This window comes from Aedes aegypti, chromosome 3 (genome assembly GCF_002204515.2).
Source record: "Aedes aegypti strain LVP_AGWG chromosome 3, AaegL5.0 Primary Assembly, whole genome shotgun sequence".
NCBI classification, from domain to species: domain Eukaryota; kingdom Metazoa; phylum Arthropoda; class Insecta; order Diptera; family Culicidae; genus Aedes; species Aedes aegypti.
Genome location: NC_035109.1, coordinates 151,125,406 through 151,149,297, shown reverse-complemented (window position 1 = coordinate 151,149,297; position 23,892 = coordinate 151,125,406). Strand labels below are relative to the sequence as shown.

At 37.4% G+C, this 23,892-nt stretch overlaps 1 protein-coding gene across 1 annotated transcript; it reads left to right on the top strand.

The window, feature by feature from the left end:
- The first annotated feature begins 1,317 nt into the window (after positions 1 to 1,317).
- Positions 1,318 to 9,441, top strand: LOC110679382 (phospholipase A1-like). The gene is made up of 2 exons (XM_021853839.1): positions 1,318 to 2,159; positions 9,194 to 9,441. The coding sequence occupies exons 1-2, from the start codon at positions 1,343 to 1,345 to the stop codon at positions 9,430 to 9,432; spliced, it is 1,056 nt and encodes a 351-aa protein (XP_021709531.1). The 5' UTR covers positions 1,318 to 1,342; the 3' UTR covers positions 9,433 to 9,441.
- The last annotated feature ends 14,451 nt before the right edge of the window (positions 9,442 to 23,892 follow it).

The following is a 23,892-nucleotide window of genomic DNA, read 5'->3' as shown; positions in this document are numbered from 1 at the left end:
ATCCTGAACTACGTGATTAAAATATGTCACGGCATCGTCAATATTATTAGCGTCATCGATGGGCTGCCAATCAATACGAGAAATAGCAGCATGAATTCCAGCGTAATCAGCTCGGCGAAAGTCATACATCTGAGAATTGTCACTACAATCTTCAAATGTTATCGAATCAGGAAGATTCAAAACTACGTCCAAGGCTGGATGGTCAACGTCAAGATCGATGAGAGATTCTATCGCTTCGGTTACGTTACAGGAGTATCTTGCTTCATCGTTGCCTAGCACCAGGTCCAAAAATCGTGAATTTCTGTTCGGTATTCCATTAAGTTGCGTTAAACCAGCCGATTTAGCCGATTAAGAGCCGGATACTTGGAACTTTGAATTCACTTAGGCAGTGAGACCTTTTAAAAGCGGTTGAGCTCATATTTGGATACTATATGCGTCGTATTGAAGTGCTTCTTATTGAAAAGCTTCAAACACTTCGGCTGAGAAAAGAAAAACCATGAGGAAATGAATCATGGTAGTGCCCAAATAGCTAGCTCTGCGCCTAATGGGGTAACATTATCCCCATGTAAACAATGATCGGTTATATTGAAAATGACGTTACTTACTAAAATCATGGTTCCTTAAGCCAAATGTGAAGGTCAAACTCTTACAAATCATTAACAAAAAACATTAACCGTGGACTACGCCGAATGGTAGGCAATTTCCTAAGAAAATTCTGCATTCGTCACAGTAATTTGTTAATTTTTCGAAATAAACATATTTATGGACATTTTCGAAAAGGCAATATTTTCAACTTCTGTACGCTTACTTGGTGGATACGGGTGAATTCCCAAGTTGAAAACTATTAGTAGTTCGCTCTTATCATACATTCCAAGAGTTCGTAGAACTGTGTTAGACTAATCAATAGATTATAAAGTTCAAAGTCAATGTTAATTCGTAGCAGTGATAAAAGCTAATCAAAAACCCTTCTTCTTCCGGTTATGCTTAAGGGTAGTTCAAAACCAAAATCCACCATCATGATAAGGATAAATATATGAGATGATCGAATTTATGCTTTCCTTTCAAGAATTTTCTGTAGGAAATTTCAAATGCATCACGGTATACAATTGCAAGATGGAGTATTACTTGAGTTGTCCCTTAATAAACTGAATCAGTGCACGTCATGCAGTCAATGAATGAATTCTTATCCCGTCATCACCGAATTTCCAAATTACTCACTGGGTGCTCTTATCTTATCACGCTGAACTTCACCTTCCGTATCTGAGATGAAGGGTATTTATAATTGCCGCCCAATTGCTGGACTGCTGTCATTCTGTACTCAGTTCAACCCTAGTGCTGTTGGATGCCGAAAAAAATGTTGCACCGGAATTCTTGGATGTATCTTCTCATGCTGCTGGGACCAGTGTGTGCATCTCCGATAATCCGCTTCAATGCTACCGAAGAGCTTGCTGAATGGATTGAAATCCCCAATAGTTCGTGGGAAATGACTTGGGTTCATCGATCCGTGGTGGAAGCACAATCGCACGCTAAGGGTTCCAAGCAAACGGATGTGTTATTTGTCTTCTATTCGCGGTGCAACGCCACTGGATCTACGTATCGATTAAGTGAACTGGAGAACGTTAATGATGCTGTGTTCAATTCTTCGCGACCTACGCGAGTTGTTGTCCACGGGTGGTTAAATAATCGGGATTCACCGTTCAATGTGGAAGTTCGGCGGACTTATCTGAAGAATTGGGACTACAATGTGATCGTTGTGGATTGGTCAAGTTGTGCTGGGAAGTTGAACTACATTGCTGCTGCTTATTGCACGACTGAAGTGGGGAAAACTGTTGCTCGTATGCTGCTGAACTTGAAGATGAACAAGGGTCTAGCATTAGAGGACGTGTACGTGGTAGGACACAGTTTGGGGGCTCACGTCGCGGGAATAAGCGGTAAAGCTGTCGGAGGAGGAAGAATCTCTACGATTGTGGCGTTGGATCCTGCATATCCGTTGGTTTCCTTTTGGGACCAGAACAGTAGAGTGTTTAGAGACGATGCACAGTACGTGGAAGTGATTCATACCAGTGGTGGATACCTGGGTTTTTTGGAACCAATTGGTACGGCAGATTTTTATCCCAACGGAGGAGTTGTGCAACCAGGATGTGGGTTCAATTTTGCAGGTAATGAATCATACTTATGACCATGTTATTACATCTAGGCGTTTTGTGTTAGGAAGCACTATCATCCAAATTAGGTTGAACTCAATTAAATTATTATTACAAATTACATTTTATTTGTTTTCGCTGTTCAGATTTGTTTTAGGTGAATTGAGTTTACCTAGTTATATGATATAATATGTAATTACAAATTGAATTTTTATTTTTGTACCTCTTCATGATAAAAAATTTAAAAAAACAACTTTGTGCATTTCATCTTATCCATGGAATATTTTGCTCTAAAATCAACAGTTTTGGAATCCGAATTGTTCAAATAAGCAAAAATTCCAGACCCATTTTCAGAAGGTATTCTTGAGTAAAATCGATCTTTTGTACCATACCAAAAACAGTCACAGTGATTCTATTCTACCGTACCAAAAAGATGTCTAAAATTTTATCTTAATCGAATATTATCGGGCAAATGGCAATTCTAAATGGAATTTGCCAATTGGTTTAAATATTCTCCATGTAAATATTGGAAGTATTTTTTATCTAGCATGATAGCATGAATTTACGTATTTTCGGCAGTGTAACTCGATGCCGCGCTTCTTTTGTAATTTTCTCTGACATAGACATAAGCAGACAAATTACGTGTTAGTCTATTAACCTCTCTCTATGCGCTGCTCAGTCCTCTATCAATTCACACTGACAGATTTGGTTAAAGCTTTTTGGAAGCATTTTTACAACGCTTCAAACATCTGACTATTATCGGAAGCCTTTCCCATAACAACTGCTTCGATGCTTCGGGCTAAATTTGTTCAGTCTCGAAAATCTCGTCAGCGAGAAGCTGATATAAAAATACTGTGGATTTGGCTTTTGATTCCAATTGCCGATAATCGTCAAGTAGACTACCCTACTTGACTTCATTTGACCAATTTATTGGAATCCCTCTAATCTTGACAACTTACGTGCGACCTTGAACGTTACTTCAAGGTTTAAAATTCAAGGTTATCACAATAGTCCTAACAAATGGACGCAGTGATCCCACACCCGACAGAAGAAAAAAAGGGTTAAAATAAAGAGGTATTAGATTATATAGGAATATTAAAAGTTAAGTTGTGAAAACATTACACAGATAAAAAATCTTATCTGTCTCAATCATGCAAAGAACGATTTTTATAAAAGACGCCAACGTGTGTTAATGCTTCTAGTGCGTACACGAATTTTCTCTGCTCTTGGAAATTTTTTGAAAACTACCTAAAGCAATAAAACAGTACTTTTCAGTGCTACTAAAACAGTACTTTTCAGTACTATTTTTTCTACTATTGATCCCTTTACGATCCTTGTTTAGACCCTTGCCTTAGATTTTTCGTTGGACCCGTTGGCGAAGGCTAGCGGTGGTAATCCTTCTTGGACACCGTCTTAGGAAAACACCTCTTAGGAGGTCTCGTCTTCTTTCGTTTATTCACTAAACATGGTTGCAACCACAAACAAAAGGAAGGGTGAATCTTTGAATTCACAACTTCCTTCCAAAAAAGTGGGATTCAAAACTGTCACTAAACGTGACAAGAATGGATGAAAGGACATTTCTCCGGAATGCGAACTTTTTTCCAAGGATTAAATGGATAATGTTGATAATTGCATCGAAATGAGCAATCAGTTCGATGCTCTAGACAAATTTTCCGAACACTGAATCGAAGCAGCCTTTTTGATTCTAGTGAGGAAGCAAAGAGTGCCGCCGGAGATCTTGAACTCCATTAGGGGAATCAATTTCCTTCCAAATCGCAAAGAAAGGAGACTGTCGCGTTTTGCCAGACACTCTTAAAGATCGCGAACTTCTTTTCAAACATCTTGAACAGAAGAAGCACACATTTTTAACTTATGACGACAAAACTGAACGTTTGTTCAAAGTCGTCTTGAAAGGTCTCTCAAGTGACTATAAGTCACCTGAAGAGATCAAAAATGGAATAAATGATTTACTTGGATTTTACCTAGTCCAAGTAATCATTATGAAGAAGAGAACACAATCTGGCATTGTTCGGAAAGGGCTTTCTCAAGAATATTATTTAGTACACTTTAACAAAAAAGAACTAAATAATATTAAAGCTTTAGAAAAAAGCAAATTTATGTTCGATGTCCGTGTGACATGGGAACATTTCCAGAAACCTGGAGGAAATTACCGGAACCCCACTCAGTGCCGTCGGTGTCAAAAGTGGGGTCATGGTACAAACAATTGTTGCATGGATGCTAAATGCAAGACTTGCGGAGGTTCTTCTCACGCCAAGGACGTCTATCCAGTGAAGGAAGATACCACCAAGTTCATATGCTCAAATTGCGGGAACAATCATAAGTCCAATTTCTGGAATTGTCCTTCGCTAAGGAGAATCATTGAGGCTCGTGCCAGGCAGATGAATAGTAACGTCCGTTACGATAACGGTCGTTTCCGGAATTTCCCTGGTAGAGTATCTAACAATGCTCATTTTTCAGTTAACGATCGCTTGATTAGGAATCATACCCACCAGGAAGATCATAATCATGCTCATTCACAAACTAATTTTAATCCATCGGGTAGCCGTTCGAATCTTTCAATCGGAAAATCCTTTGCCGATATCTTAGCAGGTAATTTGAACTCCTCCCCTATTCGTACTATGAGTACCCATTCTACTTGTTTCAAATCAAATGAAAAAAAAAAACCCTACCGCCACAGGTAACTCCTACTCCGCTTCTTCGTCTACCGAAAATTCTAATGGGAAATCATCAGATGTACCCACTTCAAGAGATATGTCTGCCTCTGATTTTAATTTTCTAACTGAACAATTGAATCTTATGATTGATGCAATGTTCAAAGCCACCACTATGACTGAAGCAGTCCAAGTTGGTGTAAAATTTACAAATCAAATTGTTATTGGATTACGTTTTTCTAATGGATCCAATAAATAATAATTTACATATTTTAAATTGGAATGCTCGTTCTTCGAATGGTAAAGAGGACGAGCTGTTTAATTTTCTTACGGCTAATAACGTGCATATAGCAGTTATTACTGAAACCTGGATCCAAACTGAAAAAAGTCCCGTAATCCGGGGTAACATTGATCATTTTTTTTTGAATATTTATATTTTTAAAACAAGTACTGGCACCCATTGCTCGTGTCTATGTACTGTATTTTGTTTTCTGAAAGTTTAAAGCATGTTTAAAAAAATGTTTTAAGTGATTTTTTTATTTAGCTGATATGGGGTAACATTGATCACGCATGAAAACATCGATCGGTAATATTGAAAATATCATTACTTACTAAAATCGTGGTCCCTGAAGCCGAATATGTAGGCCAAACTCTTACAAGTCATTTACCTTTTAAGTTATTTCAAAATTAAAAACACCTTGGATTGTAGAATACGCCTAAAGGTATGCAATTTCCTAAGGAAATTTTGCACGCTTTGCAGTAATTTGTGAATTATGCTATTTTGAACATATTTATGAAAGTTTTGACAACGGAATCGTTTTCGGCGATGTCATTTTTAGTAACAACCGCATTTTTCTTGCTCATAACGTTTTCAGAACTCATGTGAGACATGATTCTTTGATGGTGTCATGCATAATCAAGAAAATCATTGTTTCCAAAAATTAGAAAATTTACACATGAACACAACTTAATTTTCGCAAAAACCTCATTGTTTGTTAGCTCATGAATAGAAGAAAGACAATCACCACTCGTGCATTGAAAATATTTCATCAATAAATCTTGATTCGAGCTTTATACGAAGAAGGTCATTGCGATCAATTTTACCCCGCTGATCAATGTTACCCCGGATTACGGTCCTAACTTTTTTGTTTATCGTAATGATCGACTTGATGGGACATGTGGGGGATTTGCAATCATCATTCATAGGCGTATAAAACATCAACTGTTTTCGTCATTTGAAACTAAAGTTTTTGAAACTTTAGGTGTTTCTGTTGAAACACAACTAGGTAAATATACTTTCATAGCTGACTATTTGCCTTTTCAATGCTCTGGACAGCAAGTTAATTTGCTCCAAACTGACTTACGGAAATTGGCTCGCAATATGTTAATTTTTTTTGTCATTGGTGACTTTAATGCCAACCATCGGTCATGGAATAATTCTCAAAGTACATTCCAATGGCAGAATTTTATTTGATGAGTGCTCTTCAGGATATTTCTCAATTCTATACCCTGATAGCTTTGATTCTGCTCATGTCCCTGTTACATTTCAAATATCCCATGAAGCGATTCTCAATCCTATCAGCTCCACATTCAATTGTTTTCGAGCCGACTGGAATACAGTATCGGACATATAAAATGCACCAAAGCCGTTTTCCCATACAAAATGGTCAACTTCAGAGAGCTATATCTCCGCCGTTTCTCAACCGATTCTTTTATTTTTTTTTTTCTGTGACGAACTACAAATTATCTCAATTTTTGAAAAAGTCATGTGAAAACTATAGATTCAAAATTTACAAATAGGTTGAATTTTGACATAAAAAATGCACCAAGACACAAAGTGATGTAGCAGACAAACTGTGCGTCGTATCATTTAGGTGTCTTCAGCGCATTTGTTCATTGAGTGATAAGGACCAATTGCGCTGAAGACACCGAAATGATACGACGCATAGTTTGTCTGCTACATCACTTTGTGTCTTGGTGCAGAGTTGTGTTTGATCCTTCGACCTTGACGCTTGCTCCTGCGGGGGCCGGCGATGAGGGCAGGATCAAACATGTCGCGCGTCGGTCGAGTAAAGTGAAAAAGTGCCGCGTTCGATTAGTTCTTTTCGATCTTTCGACGTTGACGCTTGCTCCTGGGCAGAGCGTCAAGAAAGCCCGAGCAGGGTCGCGCGTCTATTTTCTTTGAGTGCTTTTATATAGCCGGGCAAACGAGTAAAGCTGAAAGTGGATTGTTGCTGCTCAAGGATGACGGATCAATTGGTGAGCTCTTTTCATGCTACTATTTCTAATCTATAAAATATGTATGACTGCACCTTTAATCTTTACAACGGTGAGACGTAAATATGATTTTTCAACAAACTATGAAAAGTTCGTCACTGTGAGTGTCGACATAAGCTCTGAATAATAAATTGTTTATGTCTATTTTTTTTTTTTTCAAAACACATATTTCCTTTTACCTTTATTTTTGTAATAAAAAAAATTAAATGGTTCGACACTACGAGTGTAGACTTGCGAAAGGTTCACTTTATTCAACAAACTTTGAAAGGTTCGTCACGTCAAGTGTCGGCATAATTTTTCTCTACATAGAAATTGTTCATATTAAATGAAAATATTATATTTACAAATAAGCATGTTTATATCTCACCAATAATTATTTATCATGGTTAAATCGCTTATCAAAGTGAATCTTGTGACCCAACGATCCTTCTCATTAACAAACATCCCTCCCAGTAACCTTTGTGGAGATGCAGAGGCAAACACGGTCTCCAAATAGCAAAGGTTACACACTAACATTCCTCCCCCCAATCCCACCTGACTGCAAGGACGTGGCTGGCGCCGTTATTGACCATGTATAAATAGAGGCACTGAATTATGCACACCGAAGAAGATTATGGCCAATCCCAGCCGATCTTCTAGTTGATTCTTTGTGCATTTTCACTGACTTCGGTCAATCACGGATTAGCAACCATTGATATGTGTAGTCAGTCTAAGCTAAGCTAAGCTAAGCTAAGCTACATCACTTTGTGTCTTGGTGCATTTTTTATGTCAAAAATCAACCTATCTGTAACTTTTGAATCAATAGTTTTCACATGACTTTTTCAATAGCTTTCAAAAATTGAGATAATTTGTAGTTCGTTACAGAAAAAAATGAAAATAATCTTTTGAGAAACTGCGGAGATATAGCTCTCTGAAGTTGACTATTTTGTATGAGAAAACGGCTTTGGTGCATTTTATATGTCCGATACTGTATATATGAAACATTTATTGACTCTGATCTTTATGTTGATATTCATTTACAAACAAAACTTGACATTGACAATGCTCTTGAAACTTTGACAAATTCCATTGGTGAAACCAGGAGCATTACAATTCCAAATAAATAAATAAAATTTGAATCTGTGATTATAGAAGATGATCTTAAACTCTTGATTCGCTTCAAAAACGTGAGGAGAAGATAATTTCAACGCACTCGCGATGCTGCAATGAAAATTCTATGGCAGGATTTGCAGAAAGGAATCAAGAAACGTTTTGAACAATTAGGAAACAATAAATTTAAAAAAAAGATTTCTCAATTGAACCTTAGCTCTAAGCCCTTTTGGAAATTAACTAAAATTTTGATAAAAACCTCAGACGCCAATACCGGCATTGAAAGAGGAAAAAAAATATTACTAATTAATTGCAAAAAAGCTCAAAAACTTTCTATGCAGTTTGAAAGCGCGCACAATTTCGATTCAGGTCTTACTAGTCCAATTGAAAATCAAGTTACTCAGGACTTCGAAAATATTCTCAATCAAGAGAACGTTTTTGAAAATTCCTGAGAGACTTATTTGGGAAAAGTGAGAACTATTATAAAAATAATCAAAAATATGAAAACTCCTGGCGATGATGGAATTCAGCATTTGCCCATTAACAGTTCAGATTCCGACATGGACATTCGACCACTGATCAACTTTTACGTGTAACAAATTTGATCCGTTCCAACAAATCTGAAGGCTATTCTACTGATCTTGCTCCTCTAGACATAGAAAATGCATTTGACAGTGTTTGGCATGAAGGCTTGATCGTAAAATTTAAAACTTTAATTGTTCAACATACATTGTTAGAATAATCCACAGTTATCTGTCAAATCGTACACTGCTCGTAATGTTGCTAACAAAATGTTGATAAAAGCTTTAATTTGTTTTACCAAATTAGGATGATAGTGTTGTGTAACGCAGAACACCTAGATATAAGAAATTAATTTAATGTATGGAATGATACCTACTAATAAAGAATTAAAAAAAAAACAAAACAATATAATATAAATTTTACTGTTAGACATTGTTAAACATTTGCATTAGTTTTGATGTTATCCATTTACCATCCATCTTCTTCCAGGAATATGCTCCCACTCGCGATCATGGGAACTGTTTGTAGAATCTCTGCTGGAACCCGAGGAACGACTTATGGCAAAACAGATCCTCTCCCTGGATAATTTACAATTTGGAAAAGACGACACCATTCGGCTGGCCAAAATGGGTGGCGAACCATTGAATCAGAAGAGTGATGCATCCGGCTTGTACTACATGACTACCCGTGATCGTAGCCCGTATTTCGATTCAAATAAACCAAACTGAACCAGGGAATTTAAATGAGTGTTTAAATTGACATTGAGATATGAGACCTTCCATTTTAATACAGAATCATAACCAGTAATTAACTACCATTTATGCTGATAGAAATTAGTACTTGAGGGTCACTCAGATCACCTTCCTCTTTACTTTAGTTTTCCACTCGTCCTATGATGAACCAAACTCACACGCATCACCCTTCACGCGTCATCATCACAGTCATTTACCGTCAGTTACATTTTACGACTGCGATGTTACCCCTCCGACTCGGGAAATGTGCATTAAAGAAGATCCTCTGCTATCGAAAGATCATCTGCCACCGAAGCCCATCACATCATCAACATCCGTCTCCATCGGTAAGTGACACTCCACGCGACACGCTAATTATGCTCACTTTATTCCGGCAGCCTGTTTAATGCAACGATAAAAAAGGGGAAATTCTGCATGATAAAAGCAGATATTTGCTATTCGCGATGACGAAGGCAATTACCACAGTTGACCCTATGCGTGAAGCTCCGATTTCTTTACATGGCAAAGCATAGGAAGTCAATTTTCAAATTCTTCTAAAAAATTCAAAACTAAATTTAATTAAATTCTGTTAAGTGTACGGAGTTAGATTTATGATAAGCTATAGAATTCGCATTATATTGAAGAAAAAATATGAAAATTAATATAATGTGTCTATAATGTAGCCCATCAATAGTCTATCAACATGTACTGAAAAGAATTTAAATAGCTATTGTAATTAATTTTATATAAGCATTTGAAATTTCACTTCCTATACCTTGCCGGGTTAAATTTTCGACGCTTCACGCATAGAGTAAACTTTTTTGAGATGGCAGCACCGTACCTTCGTTAGAGCGAATACGCTTCCAATCGCAAAACGCAACATACTGTTAGCCATCTATACTTTGGTAGCGCAACTAGTCAGATGATGAGAGATTTGATTTTTCACGCAACCTTCACATGCCGCTGTGGGGAAAAAGTTTCATTTTCCTGATATAAGACGGTTCACAGTGAAACAGTCAGGCGGAAAAGGTAGGAATATCCATTCTCTATGTTCTACATACGTTTGTTTTTTTGTATTATTGCACTACTTTCATAAAAATTGAGATCCGGCTGGTAGGAGCACTAGTTTGAGGTTGGAAAACCAGGATATGTGAGGTTAGTTTCATTGGAACTTTCGCCTGAGCGATTTTTGCGCTTGCATAAAACACGCTTCGAGACATTCTCCGCTGCCCCTAAAAATACCATTGGGTAGATAAATGAATTCTCTACCATTGGATTTCATTCAATTTCATACATAAGTGAAGTAAGCGGTGAAAATCAATATTTTGTTCCGAATGTTTAGAAACCATGAATGAGTTTGACATTGCTCTCGTCAACCATCATCACGACGACAGCAGCACACCCCACCGGACGAATTGTCGTATTGGGAGCGAATTACAGTTTTTGGATTATTCTCGTAACTTCTTCTTCTTCTTTCTGGCGTTACGTCCCAACTGGGACTTTCTTTGCCGATTGACCATTGCCGTATATCGTGTGGCAGGTACGAAGATACTCTATGCCCTGGGAATCGAGAAAATTTCCTTTACGAAAAGATCCTCGACCAGCGGGATTCGAACCCACGACCCTCAGCATGGTCATGCTGAATAGCTGTGCGTTTACCGCTACATATCGACAAACATGACGTCTCATCGCATTATAAAAATCAACAAATAAATTAGCTGATCAGTTATTGGGCCACACTCATGAATTCTGCACATCAGTGTTGTAGCAATTCAATTTATATTTTGTTCGTAATTCAGCCAAACAACCCATTTAGCCAGATGGCATTCGGCCTAATGGCGTTCGGTCAAACGACATTCGGCCGAAAGGCCGGACATCCTTTATTTATACATGATGGAGTGTGCTTACACCAAAAATAGTAATTTCATAAAAGTTCTAGGCATTTGCAATGCCATGAGTAATGTGAGGTCAACCGAGTCTGCAATATGTCATTGCAAAAACATAGAGTATAGTGGGGCAAAACTTCGAGTGGGACAAAAGTTTCTCTTCAAGATTTCGAGCTCAATTAAAAAAAATATTCTAAATGTTTGGGTGGTTCACTACTCATGTAAAGGCCTTTCATTCCAAATATCATAAAAACCAATTGAGATTTGGAGGAGTTATAACAAAATGAAAAAAAAAAACATATTTTTATTATGTAAGGGCTTAGCTAGTTCTATTGTAAGGATGCTCTGAGATGTATTAGTTTTGCATAAATGTTTGGAAACCAGTTTTGGCCCATAGTAGTGCAAACTTCGAATCAAAATGTCACTTACACCCGTTTTCGTTTGATCTCTTTAATTGTAATGTAAAATAACTTTGGTTATCATGGAGTGTTTTTCGATTTTCAATGAAGCATTCTTATTTTTATATAGTCTTAAAAACCTTTTGCCCTTTATTCCCCATTACTGCAGACAGTTCAAAGTCGGCTTATGCGCGCCATGTTCCGTGAGATTCTCAAGGAAACTAAAAACCTACTGCCCATCGCAAGCCCTTTTTTACGACAACCGCTTAGCGAAAGGTGAGAGATAAACTCAAACCGTTTATTGCCAGTTGTCGAAATTGCTCAATTGTGTTTGCACTCGGAACGTACAAAAGATAACCTAGTTGCTCGTAAATTAACCACTTTTTTTGGGGGTAAACCCTTACGCACTAAGAGTTGGAGTGTGTTTTTAGATTTATTCAAAAAAAAACTATAAGGGTACATCCCTATGGGGTTGTACGAACTGGTGACGTAGGACCACGTTGGTTAATTTAACTGAATTTGATGTCGTTCTTGTTGCTCGTTTTGACTTCATACTGTTTTCAGTGCTCGAAACTTTCGTAAATATTTATGCATAAAACGATTTGCAGCCAAGTGTACGTTTAATCACGTCCCAAATATACATTATCTTTATCCGATGAATTCGTCATATTTATCTATGAAAATGTGAAATTTCACTTCAGGTTGTATGATCATTTTGAAATTATATAAGTAACCTCCTATGAAATATAAGGTAGCAGGAAAGGACAGTAGTGATTGAGGCTTGTTCAGCATGCTGAAGCAAAATCAAAGTAATTCTAATTAAAGAATATTTAACAGCAATGTGTCTATAGGAGGTTATTCGAGGATTATAATGAAAGCTTCAGTCATCGCTTTGTTGATCCTATGGTTTGAGAGAAATATTATTCATCGCTTGGCAATGTGATAAATAAAGTCTGAAATATTACTCTGTTAACTCTCTTACACACATTTGGTGGCCCTGAAAAGAGCCAAAGGCTTTGTTAGCTCGGATGCTGTCATAGGTGAATCGCACTACAGGATGTTATCAGTTGATTGCCATGGTTAAACGAAGAATCCCCAACGCAAGTGTAGAAATTTGTATAAGTTCTCTGCTTATAAGACGAACCAGTTGAATGTTTCGTGATGTGGATGGCACACATCAGCAACAGGTATTAGATCACACGGCTGAAGTCGAAATCTGAAAACGTAGCTTAAGTTTGAAATCTTGTGCGATACCACAAGCCGAAAGCTCGATTTGTCTAATAATAGTAGTAATGATGCCTAACGGGCTTGATTCTTGACTGCACCACAGATGAGTTTATCACGAGCCGAAATCTCATAAACCAGATGCTGATCAACAGCTCAGCAGGCTTCTGGCTACGAGGTGCTTCTCGCTAAGCAGGTTCGGAGAAGCTCTTACCAGCTCGAAAGCAAAAATGGAATGAAACCGAATCCGGCGAAGGAAGCATGTTTTAATCCCTTAGATTAGCAGATGATGCTCCTCCCATTCGTGCTCTTCTCTTCTAGTCGACCAATCTGGAAAATGGGTATGTGCCAATAATGTTTTGGGCTTAGAATTACTTGAAAATTGCGAAAAATGATAATGCGTGAGAAATTGATCAAACATGAATAGTTGGAATGCTTGACATTTACTAAATATTCTCTAGTTAGCTATTGAAAATCAATAGTTTTCTTTGGTATGAAAGTGAATTTCTGATTAATGGGTGCCAAAATGATGAAAATTGTTCAATCAGAATTTATCTTGAAAACCATTCTAAATATGTCGCAATTTTGTTACATGTAATCATTTTCATAATCGAAATGCTCGGCAAATCAAAGACGCTGTTGGAAATGCCACTCTAGTTTACAATCGTTGTGAAATGTTGAGCACTCACCCCGACGGCACAGCAGCAGCGTCCAAGAATAGTCTCAAATTGTCGTGCCATCAATTATTCATGACAAATTAAATTTTGTACGAAACTGTGAGATTGATTGAGGAATAAAAGATGTATTAAGGTCGGAAATATTATTCTTTCAACTCTTTTCCACAAATTTGATGGCCCTGACAAGGGCCGATGGCTTTCTTAGCCTCGATACGGTTACAGATAAATAGCACTACGGGATGTTATCAGTTGATTGCCATGGTCAAACGGGGAATTTGCTTATACGACGAACCAGCTGAATGGTTCGTGACGTGGATGGCGCACAACAGCAACGGGTATTGGATCCCCGGGCACAAGTCGAAATCAGGAAACGATGCTCACTCTTGAAAGCTTGAGCGATTTCACCAGTCCGACGCTCGATTAGCAGCATCTCCTCGGATCAGCAACTCTGGGGGCTTCTGGTTTCTGGTTCCTAACGGGCTTGCTTCTGGACCACCGATCACGAGTCGAAATCTGGGAGCGCGGATAAATTTGCGGCGGCGATGACGATGGCTTGGACGCTTCTCCGAGCGGCAGTAGTTTGCCGCTCGGAGAAGCGCCCAAACCATCGTCATCGACGCCGCAAATCAATTTTGCGTCTTCCTCTTCCGACGACACAAATTGGACTGTGACGCGGGTGCAAAAGCAAAGCGAGAATGACTCACCCGACCGTGTTCACAGTCCGACCGCAAAAAGAAGACTGAGGGAAGAAGCAGGGACCCGTTTGCTTTTATAGTGGGAAGCGACACCGTCGAAAAGTGCTCGAACGTCATTGGTTGGATAAGAAAGGGGTCAACATTTATCAAATTTTCAATAGTTAAACAACAAAATTCACTTATCGGATATATTACTTACGATGCGTAGATACATTTCTGATCGAATGATACTAAAATCGTAATAATTGGTTCATAAACAACTGAGTTATTAACGTACAAAATCTCCCCTAATTTCGTTACATGTCTCATTTTCCGTACTTTTAAAGTGCACCCCAATATAGAAAACAAAGACGTAGTCCTACGTCAAAAGAGACTGCGTAAGAAAATTGCTGATGCTACCGAGAAAGACTTTGTCCTATCATATTTTCATACTCCATTGTTTTCAGTTTGATGGGCAATCAAAATTGCGATGCAGTTGGTGATCGTGTCGTGTTCAGCTTTATATTTCACCTTGCAGTACTGCGAATGGCACGGGTTAGCTTGGAAGATAGTGTGGTATGTACAACAAGTTATTATGACCATGTTATTACATCTAGGCGTTTTGTGTTAGGAAGCACTATCATCCAAATTAGGTTGAACTCAATTAAATTATTATTACAAATTACATTTTATTTGTTTTCGCTGTTCAGATTTGTTTTAGGTGAATTGAGTTTACCTAGTTATATGATATAATATGTAATTACAAATTGAATTTTTATTTTTGTACCTCTTCATGATAAAAAATTAAAAAAAACAACTTTGTGCATTTCATCTTATCCATGGAATATTTTGCTCTAAAATCAACAGTTTTGGAATCCGAATTGTTCAAATAAGCAAAAATTCCAGACCCATTTTCAGAAGGTATTCTTGAGTAAAATCGATCTTTTGTACCATACCAAAAACAGTCACAGTGATTCTATTCTACCGTACCAAAAAGATGTCTAAAATTTTATCTTAATCGAATATTATCGGGCAAATGGCAATTCTAAATGGAATTTGCCAATTGGTTTAAATATTCTCCATGTAAATATTGGAAGTATTTTTTATCTAGCATGATAGCATGAATTTACGTATTTTCGGCAGTGTAACTCGATGCCGCGCTTCTTTTGTAATTTTCTCTGACATAGACATAAGCAGACAAATTACGTGTTAGTCTATTAACCTCTCTCTATGCGCTGCTCAGTCCTCTATCAATTCACACTGACAGATTTGGTTAAAGCTTTTTGGAAGCATTTTTACAACGCTTCAAACATCTGACTATTATCGGAAGCCTTTCCCATAACAACTGCTTCGATGCTTCGGGCTAAATTTGTTCAGTCTCGAAAATCTCGTCAGCGAGAAGCTGATATAAAAATACTGTGGATTTGGCTTTTGATTCCAATTGCCGATAATCGTCAAGTAGACTACCCTACTTGACTTCATTTGACCAATTTATTGGAATCCCTCTAATCTTGACAACTTACGTGCGACCTTGAACGTTACTTCAAGGTTTAAAATTCAAGGTTATCACAATAGTCCTAACAAATGGACGCAGTGATCCCACACCCGACAGAAGAAAAAAAGGGTTAAAATAAAGAGGTATTAGATTATATAGGAATATTAAAAGTTAAGTTGTGAAAACATTACACAGATAAAAAATCTTATCTGTCTCAATCATGCAAAGAACGATTTTTATAAAAGACGCCAACGTGTGTTAATGCTTCTAGTGCGTACACGAATTTTCTCTGCTCTTGGAAATTTTTTGAAAACTACCTAAAGCAATAAAACAGTACTTTTCAGTGCTACTAAAACAGTACTTTTCAGTACTATTTTTTCTACTATTGATCCCTTTACGATCCTTGTTTAGACCCTTGCCTTAGATTTTTCGTTGGACCCGTTGGCGAAGGCTAGCGGTGGTAATCCTTCTTGGACACCGTCTTAGGAAAACACCTCTTAGGAGGTCTCGTCTTCTTTCGTTTATTCACTAAACATGGTTGCAACCACAAACAAAAGGAAGGGTGAATCTTTGAATTCACAACTTCCTTCCAAAAAAGTGGGATTCAAAACTGTCACTAAACGTGACAAGAATGGATGAAAGGACATTTCTCCGGAATGCGAACTTTTTTCCAAGGATTAAATGGATAATGTTGATAATTGCATCGAAATGAGCAATCAGTTCGATGCTCTAGACAAATTTTCCGAACACTGAATCGAAGCAGCCTTTTTGATTCTAGTGAGGAAGCAAAGAGTGCCGCCGGAGATCTTGAACTCCATTAGGGGAATCAATTTCCTTCCAAATCGCAAAGAAAGGAGACTGTCGCGTTTTGCCAGACACTCTTAAAGATCGCGAACTTCTTTTCAAACATCTTGAACAGAAGAAGCACACATTTTTAACTTATGACGACAAAACTGAACGTTTGTTCAAAGTCGTCTTGAAAGGTCTCTCAAGTGACTATAAGTCACCTGAAGAGATCAAAAATGGAATAAATGATTTACTTGGATTTTACCTAGTCCAAGTAATCATTATGAAGAAGAGAACACAATCTGGCATTGTTCGGAAAGGGCTTTCTCAAGAATATTATTTAGTACACTTTAACAAAAAAGAACTAAATAATATTAAAGCTTTAGAAAAAAGCAAATTTATGTTCGATGTCCGTGTGACATGGGAACATTTCCAGAAACCTGGAGGAAATTACCGGAACCCCACTCAGTGCCGTCGGTGTCAAAAGTGGGGTCATGGTACAAACAATTGTTGCATGGATGCTAAATGCAAGACTTGCGGAGGTTCTTCTCACGCCAAGGACGTCTATCCAGTGAAGGAAGATACCACCAAGTTCATATGCTCAAATTGCGGGAACAATCATAAGTCCAATTTCTGGAATTGTCCTTCGCTAAGGAGAGTCATTGAGGCTCGTGCCAGGCAGATGAATAGTAACGTCCGTTACGATAACGGTCGTTTCCGGAATTTCCCTGGTAGAGTATCTAACAATGCTCATTTTTCAGTTAACGATCGCTTGATTAGGAATCATACCCACCAGGAAGATCATAATCATGCTCATTCACAAACTAATTTTAATCCATCGGGTAGCCGTTCGAATCTTTCAATCGGAAAATCCTTTGCCGATATCTTAGCAGGTAATTTGAACTCCTCCCCTATTCGTACTATGAGTACCCATTCTACTTGTTTCAAATCAAATGAAAAAAAAAACCCTACCGCCACAGGTAACTCCTACTCCGCTTCTTCGTCTACCGAAAATTCTAATGGGAAATCATCAGATGTACCCACTTCAAGAGATATGTCTGCCTCTGATTTTAATTTTCTAACTGAACAATTGAATCTTATGATTGATGCAATGTTCAAAGCCACCACTATGACTGAAGCAGTCCAAGTTGGTGTAAAATTTACAAATCAAATTGTTATTGGATTACGTTTTTCTAATGGATCCAATAAATAATAATTTACATATTTTAAATTGGAATGCTCGTTCTTCGAATGGTAAAGAGGACGAGCTGTTTAATTTTCTTACGGCTAATAACGTGCATATAGCAGTTATTACTGAAACCTGGATCCAAACTGAAAAAAGTCCCGTAATCCGGGGTAACATTGATCATTTTTTTTTGAATATTTATATTTTTAAAACAAGTACTGGCACCCATTGCTCGTGTCTATGTACTGTATTTTGTTTTCTGAAAGTTTAAAGCATGTTTAAAAAAATGTTTTAAGTGATTTTTTTATTTAGCTGATATGGGGTAACATTGATCACGCATGAAAACATCGATCGGTAATATTGAAAATATCATTACTTACTAAAATCGTGGTCCCTGAAGCCGAATATGTAGGCCAAACTCTTACAAGTCATTTACCTTTTAAGTTATTTCAAAATTAAAAACACCTTGGATTGTAGAATACGCCTAAAGGTATGCAATTTCCTAAGGAAATTTTGCACGCTTTACAGTAATTTGTGAATTATGCTATTTTGAACATATTTATGAAAGTTTTGACAACGGAATCGTTTTCGGCGATGTCATTTTTAGTAACAACCGCATTTTTCTTGCTCATAACGTTTTCAGAACTCATGTGAGACATGATTCTTTGATGGTGTCATGCATAATCAAGAAAATCATTGTTTCCAAAAATTAGAAAATTTACACATGAACACAACTTAATTTTCGCAAAAACCTCATTGTTTGTTAGCTCATGAATAGAAGAAAGACAATCACCACTCGTGCATTGAAAATATTTCATCAATAAATCTTGATTCGAGCTTTATACGAAGAAGGTCATTGCGATCAATTTTACCCCGCTGATCAATGTTACCCCGGATTACGGTCCTAACTTTTTTGTTTATCGTAATGATCGACTTGATGGGACATGTGGGGGATTTGCAATCATCATTCATAGGCGTATAAAACATCAACTGTTTTCGTCATTTGAAACTAAAGTTTTTGAAACTTTAGGTGTTTCTGTTGAAACACAACTAGGTAAATATACTTTCATAGCTGACTATTTGCCTTTTCAATGCTCTGGACAGCAAGTTAATTTGCTCCAAACTGACTTACGGAAATTGGCTCGCAATATGTTAATTTTTTTTGTCATTGGTGACTTTAATGCCAACCATCGGTCATGGAATAATTCTCAAAGTACATTCCAATGGCAGAATTTTATTTGATGAGTGCTCTTCAGGATATTTCTCAATTCTATACCCTGATAGCTTTGATTCTGCTCATGTCCCTGTTACATTTCAAATATCCCATGAAGCGATTCTCAATCCTATCAGCTCCACATTCAATTGTTTTCGAGCCGACTGGAATACAGTATCGGACATATAAAATGCACCAAAGCCGTTTTCCCATACAAAATGGTCAACTTCAGAGAGCTATATCTCCGCCGTTTCTCAACCGATTCTTTTATTTTTTTTTTTTCTGTGACGAACTACAAATTATCTCAATTTTTGAAAAAGTCATGTGAAAACTATAGATTCAAAAGTTACAAATAGGTTGAATTTTGACATAAAAAATGCACCAAGACACAAAGTGATGTAGCAGACAAACTGTGCGTCGTATCATTTAGGTGTCTTCAGCGCATTTGTTCATTGAGTGATAAGGACCAATTGCGCTGAAGACACCGAAATGATACGACGCATAGTTTGTCTGCTACATCACTTTGTGTCTTGGTGCAGAGTTGTGTTTGATCCTTCGACCTTGACGCTTGCTCCTGCGGGGGCCGGCGATGAGGGCAGGATCAAACATGTCGCGCGTCGGTCGAGTAAAGTGAAAAAGTGCCGCGTTCGATTAGTTCTTTTCGATCTTTCGACGTTGACGCTTGCTCCTGGGCAGAGCGTCAAGAAAGCCCGAGCAGGGTCGCGCGTCTATTTTCTTTGAGTGCTTTTATATAGCCGGGCAAACGAGTAAAGCTGAAAGTGGATTGTTGCTGCTCAAGGATGACGGATCAATTGGTGAGCTCTTTTCATGCTACTATTTCTAATCTATAAAATATGTATGACTGCACCTTTAATCTTTACAACGGTGAGACGTAAATATGATTTTTCAACAAACTATGAAAAGTTCGTCACTGTGAGTGTCGACATAAGCTCTGAATAATAAATTGTTTATGTCTATTTTTTTTTTTTTCAAAACACATATTTCCTTTTACCTTTATTTTTGTAATAAAAAAAATTAAATGGTTCGACACTACGAGTGTAGACTTGCGAAAGGTTCACTTTATTCAACAAACTTTGAAAGGTTCGTCACGTCAAGTGTCGGCATAATTTTTCTCTACATAGAAATTGTTCATATTAAATGAAAATATTATATTTACAAATAAGCATGTTTATATCTCACCAATAATTATTTATCATGGTTAAATCGCTTATCAAAGTGAATCTTGTGACCCAACGATCCTTCTCATTAACAAACATCCCTCCCAGTAACCTTTGTGGAGATGCAGAGGCAAACACGGTCTCCAAATAGCAAAGGTTACACACTAACATTCCTCCCCCCAATCCCACCTGACTGCAAGGACGTGGCTGGCGCCGTTATTGACCATGTATAAATAGAGGCACTGAATTATGCACACCGAAGAAGATTATGGCCAATCCCAGCCGATCTTCTAGTTGATTCTTTGTGCATTTTCACTGACTTCGGTCAATCACGGATTAGCAACCATTGATATGTGTAGTCAGTCTAAGCTAAGCTAAGCTAAGCTAAGCTACATCACTTTGTGTCTTGGTGCATTTTTTATGTCAAAAATCAACCTATCTGTAACTTTTGAATCAATAGTTTTCACATGACTTTTTCAATAGCTTTCAAAAATTGAGATAATTTGTAGTTCGTTACAGAAAAAAATGAAAATAATCTTTTGAGAAACTGCGGAGATATAGCTCTCTGAAGTTGACTATTTTGTATGAGAAAACGGCTTTGGTGCATTTTATATGTCCGATACTGTATATATGAAACATTTATTGACTCTGATCTTTATGTTGATATTCATTTACAAACAAAACTTGACATTGACAATGCTCTTGAAACTTTGACAAATTCCATTGGTGAAACCAGGAGCATTACAATTCCAAATAAATAAATAAAATTTGAATCTGTGATTATAGAAGATGATCTTAAACTCTTGATTCGCTTCAAAAACGTGAGGAGAAGATAATTTCAACGCACTCGCGATGCTGCAATGAAAATTCTATGGCAGGATTTGCAGAAAGGAATCAAGAAACGTTTTGAACAATTAGGAAACAATAAATTTAAAAAAAAGATTTCTCAATTGAACCTTAGCTCTAAGCCCTTTTGGAAATTAACTAAAATTTTGATAAAAACCTCAGACGCCAATACCGGCATTGAAAGAGGAAAAAAAATATTACTAATTAATTGCAAAAAAGCTCAAAAACTTTCTATGCAGTTTGAAAGCGCGCACAATTTCGATTCAGGTCTTACTAGTCCAATTGAAAATCAAGTTACTCAGGACTTCGAAAATATTCTCAATCAAGAGAACGTTTTTGAAAATTCCTGAGAGACTTATTTGGGAAAAGTGAGAACTATTATAAAAATAATCAAAAATATGAAAACTCCTGGCGATGATGGAATTCAGCATTTGCCCATTAACAGTTCAGATTCCGACATGGACATTCGACCACTGATCAACTTTTACGTGTAACAAATTTGATCCGTTCCAACAAATCTGAAGGCTATTCTACTGATCTTGCTCCTCTAGACATAGAAAATGCATTTGACAGTGTTTGGCATGAAGGCTTGATCGTAAAATTTAAAACTTTAATTGTTCAACATACATTGTTAGAATAATCCACAGTTATCTGTCAAATCGTACACTGCTCGTAATGTTGCTAACAAAATGTTGATAAAAGCTTTAATTTGTTTTACCAAATTAGGATGATAGTGTTGTGTAACGCAGAACACCTAGATATAAGAAATTAATTTAATGTATGGAATGATACCTACTAATAAAGAATTAAAAAAAAAAACAAAACAATATAATATAAATTTTACTGTTAGACATTGTTAAACATTTGCATTAGTTTTGATGTTATCCATTTACCATCCATCTTCTTCCAGGAATATGCTCCCACTCGCGATCATGGGAACTGTTTGTAGAATCTCTGCTGGAACCCGAGGAACGACTTATGGCAAAACAGATCCTCTCCCTGGATAATTTACAATTTGGAAAAGACGACACCATTCGGCTGGCCAAAATGGGTGGCGAACCATTGAATCAGAAGAGTGATGCATCCGGCTTGTACTACATGACTACCCGTGATCGTAGCCCGTATTTCGATTCAAATAAACCAAACTGAACCAGGGAATTTAAATGAGTGTTTAAATTGACATTGAGATATGAGACCTTCCATTTTAATACAGAATCATAACCAGTAATTAACTACCATTTATGCTGATAGAAATTAGTACTTGAGGGTCACTCAGATCACCTTCCTCTTTACTTTAGTTTTCCACTCGTCCTATGATGAACCAAACTCACACGCATCACCCTTCACGCGTCATCATCACAGTCATTTACCGTCAGTTACATTTTACGACTGCGATGTTACCCCTCCGACTCGGGAAATGTGCATTAAAGAAGATCCTCTGCTATCGAAAGATCATCTGCCACCGAAGCCCATCACATCATCAACATCCGTCTCCATCGGTAAGTGACACTCCACGCGACACGCTAATTATGCTCACTTTATTCCGGCAGCCTGTTTAATGCAACGATAAAAAAGGGGAAATTCTGCATGATAAAAGCAGATATTTGCTATTCGCGATGACGAAGGCAATTACCACAGTTGACCCTATGCGTGAAGCTCCGATTTCTTTACATGGCAAAGCATAGGAAGTCAATTTTCAAATTCTTCTAAAATATTCAAAACTAAATTTAATTAAATTCTGTTAAGTGTACGGAGTTAGATTTATGATAAGCTATAGAATTCGCATTATATTGAAGAAAAAATATGAAAATTAATATAATGTGTCTATAATGTAGCCCATCAATAGTCTATCAACATGTACTGAAAAGAATTTAAATAGCTATTGTAATTAATTTTATATAAGCATTTGAAATTTCACTTCCTATACCTTGCCGGGTTAAATTTTCGACGCTTCACGCATAGAGTAAACTTTTTTGAGATGGCAGCACCGTACCTTCGTTAGAGCGAATACGCTTCCAATCGCAAAACGCAACATACTGTTAGCCATCTATACTTTGGTAGCGCAACTAGTCAGATGATGAGAGATTTGATTTTTCACGCAACCTTCACATGCCGCTGTGGGGAAAAAGTTTCATTTTCCTGATATAAGACGGTTCACAGTGAAACAGTCAGGCGGAAAAGGTAGGAATATCCATTCTCTATGTTCTACATACGTTTGTTTTTTTGTATTATTGCACTACTTTCATAAAAATTGAGATCCGGCTGGTAGGAGCACTAGTTTGAGGTTGGAAAACCAGGATATGTGAGGTTAGTTTCATTGGAACTTTCGCCTGAGCGATTTTTGCGCTTGCATAAAACACGCTTCGGGACATTCTCCGCTGCCCCTAAAAATACCATTGGGTAGATAAATGAATTCTCTACCATTGGATTTCATTCAATTTCATACATAAGTGAAGTAAGCGGTGAAAATCAATATTTTGTTCCGAATGTTTAGAAACCATGAATGAGTTTGACATTGCTCTCGTCAACCATCATCACGACGACAGCAGCACACCCCACCGGACGAATTGTCGTATTGGGAGCGAATTACAGTTTTTGGATTATTCTCGTAACTTCTTCTTCTTCTTTCTGGCGTTACGTCCCAACTGGGACTTTCTTTGCCGATTGACCATTGCCGTATATCGTGTGGCAGGTACGAAGATACTCTATGCCCTGGGAATCGAGAAAATTTCCTTTACGAAAAGATCCTCGACCAGCGGGATTCGAACCCACGACCCTCAGCATGGTCATGCTGAATAGCTGTGCGTTTACCGCTACATATCGACAAACATGACGTCTCATCGCATTATAAAAATCAACAAATAAATTAGCTGATCAGTTATTGGGCCACACTC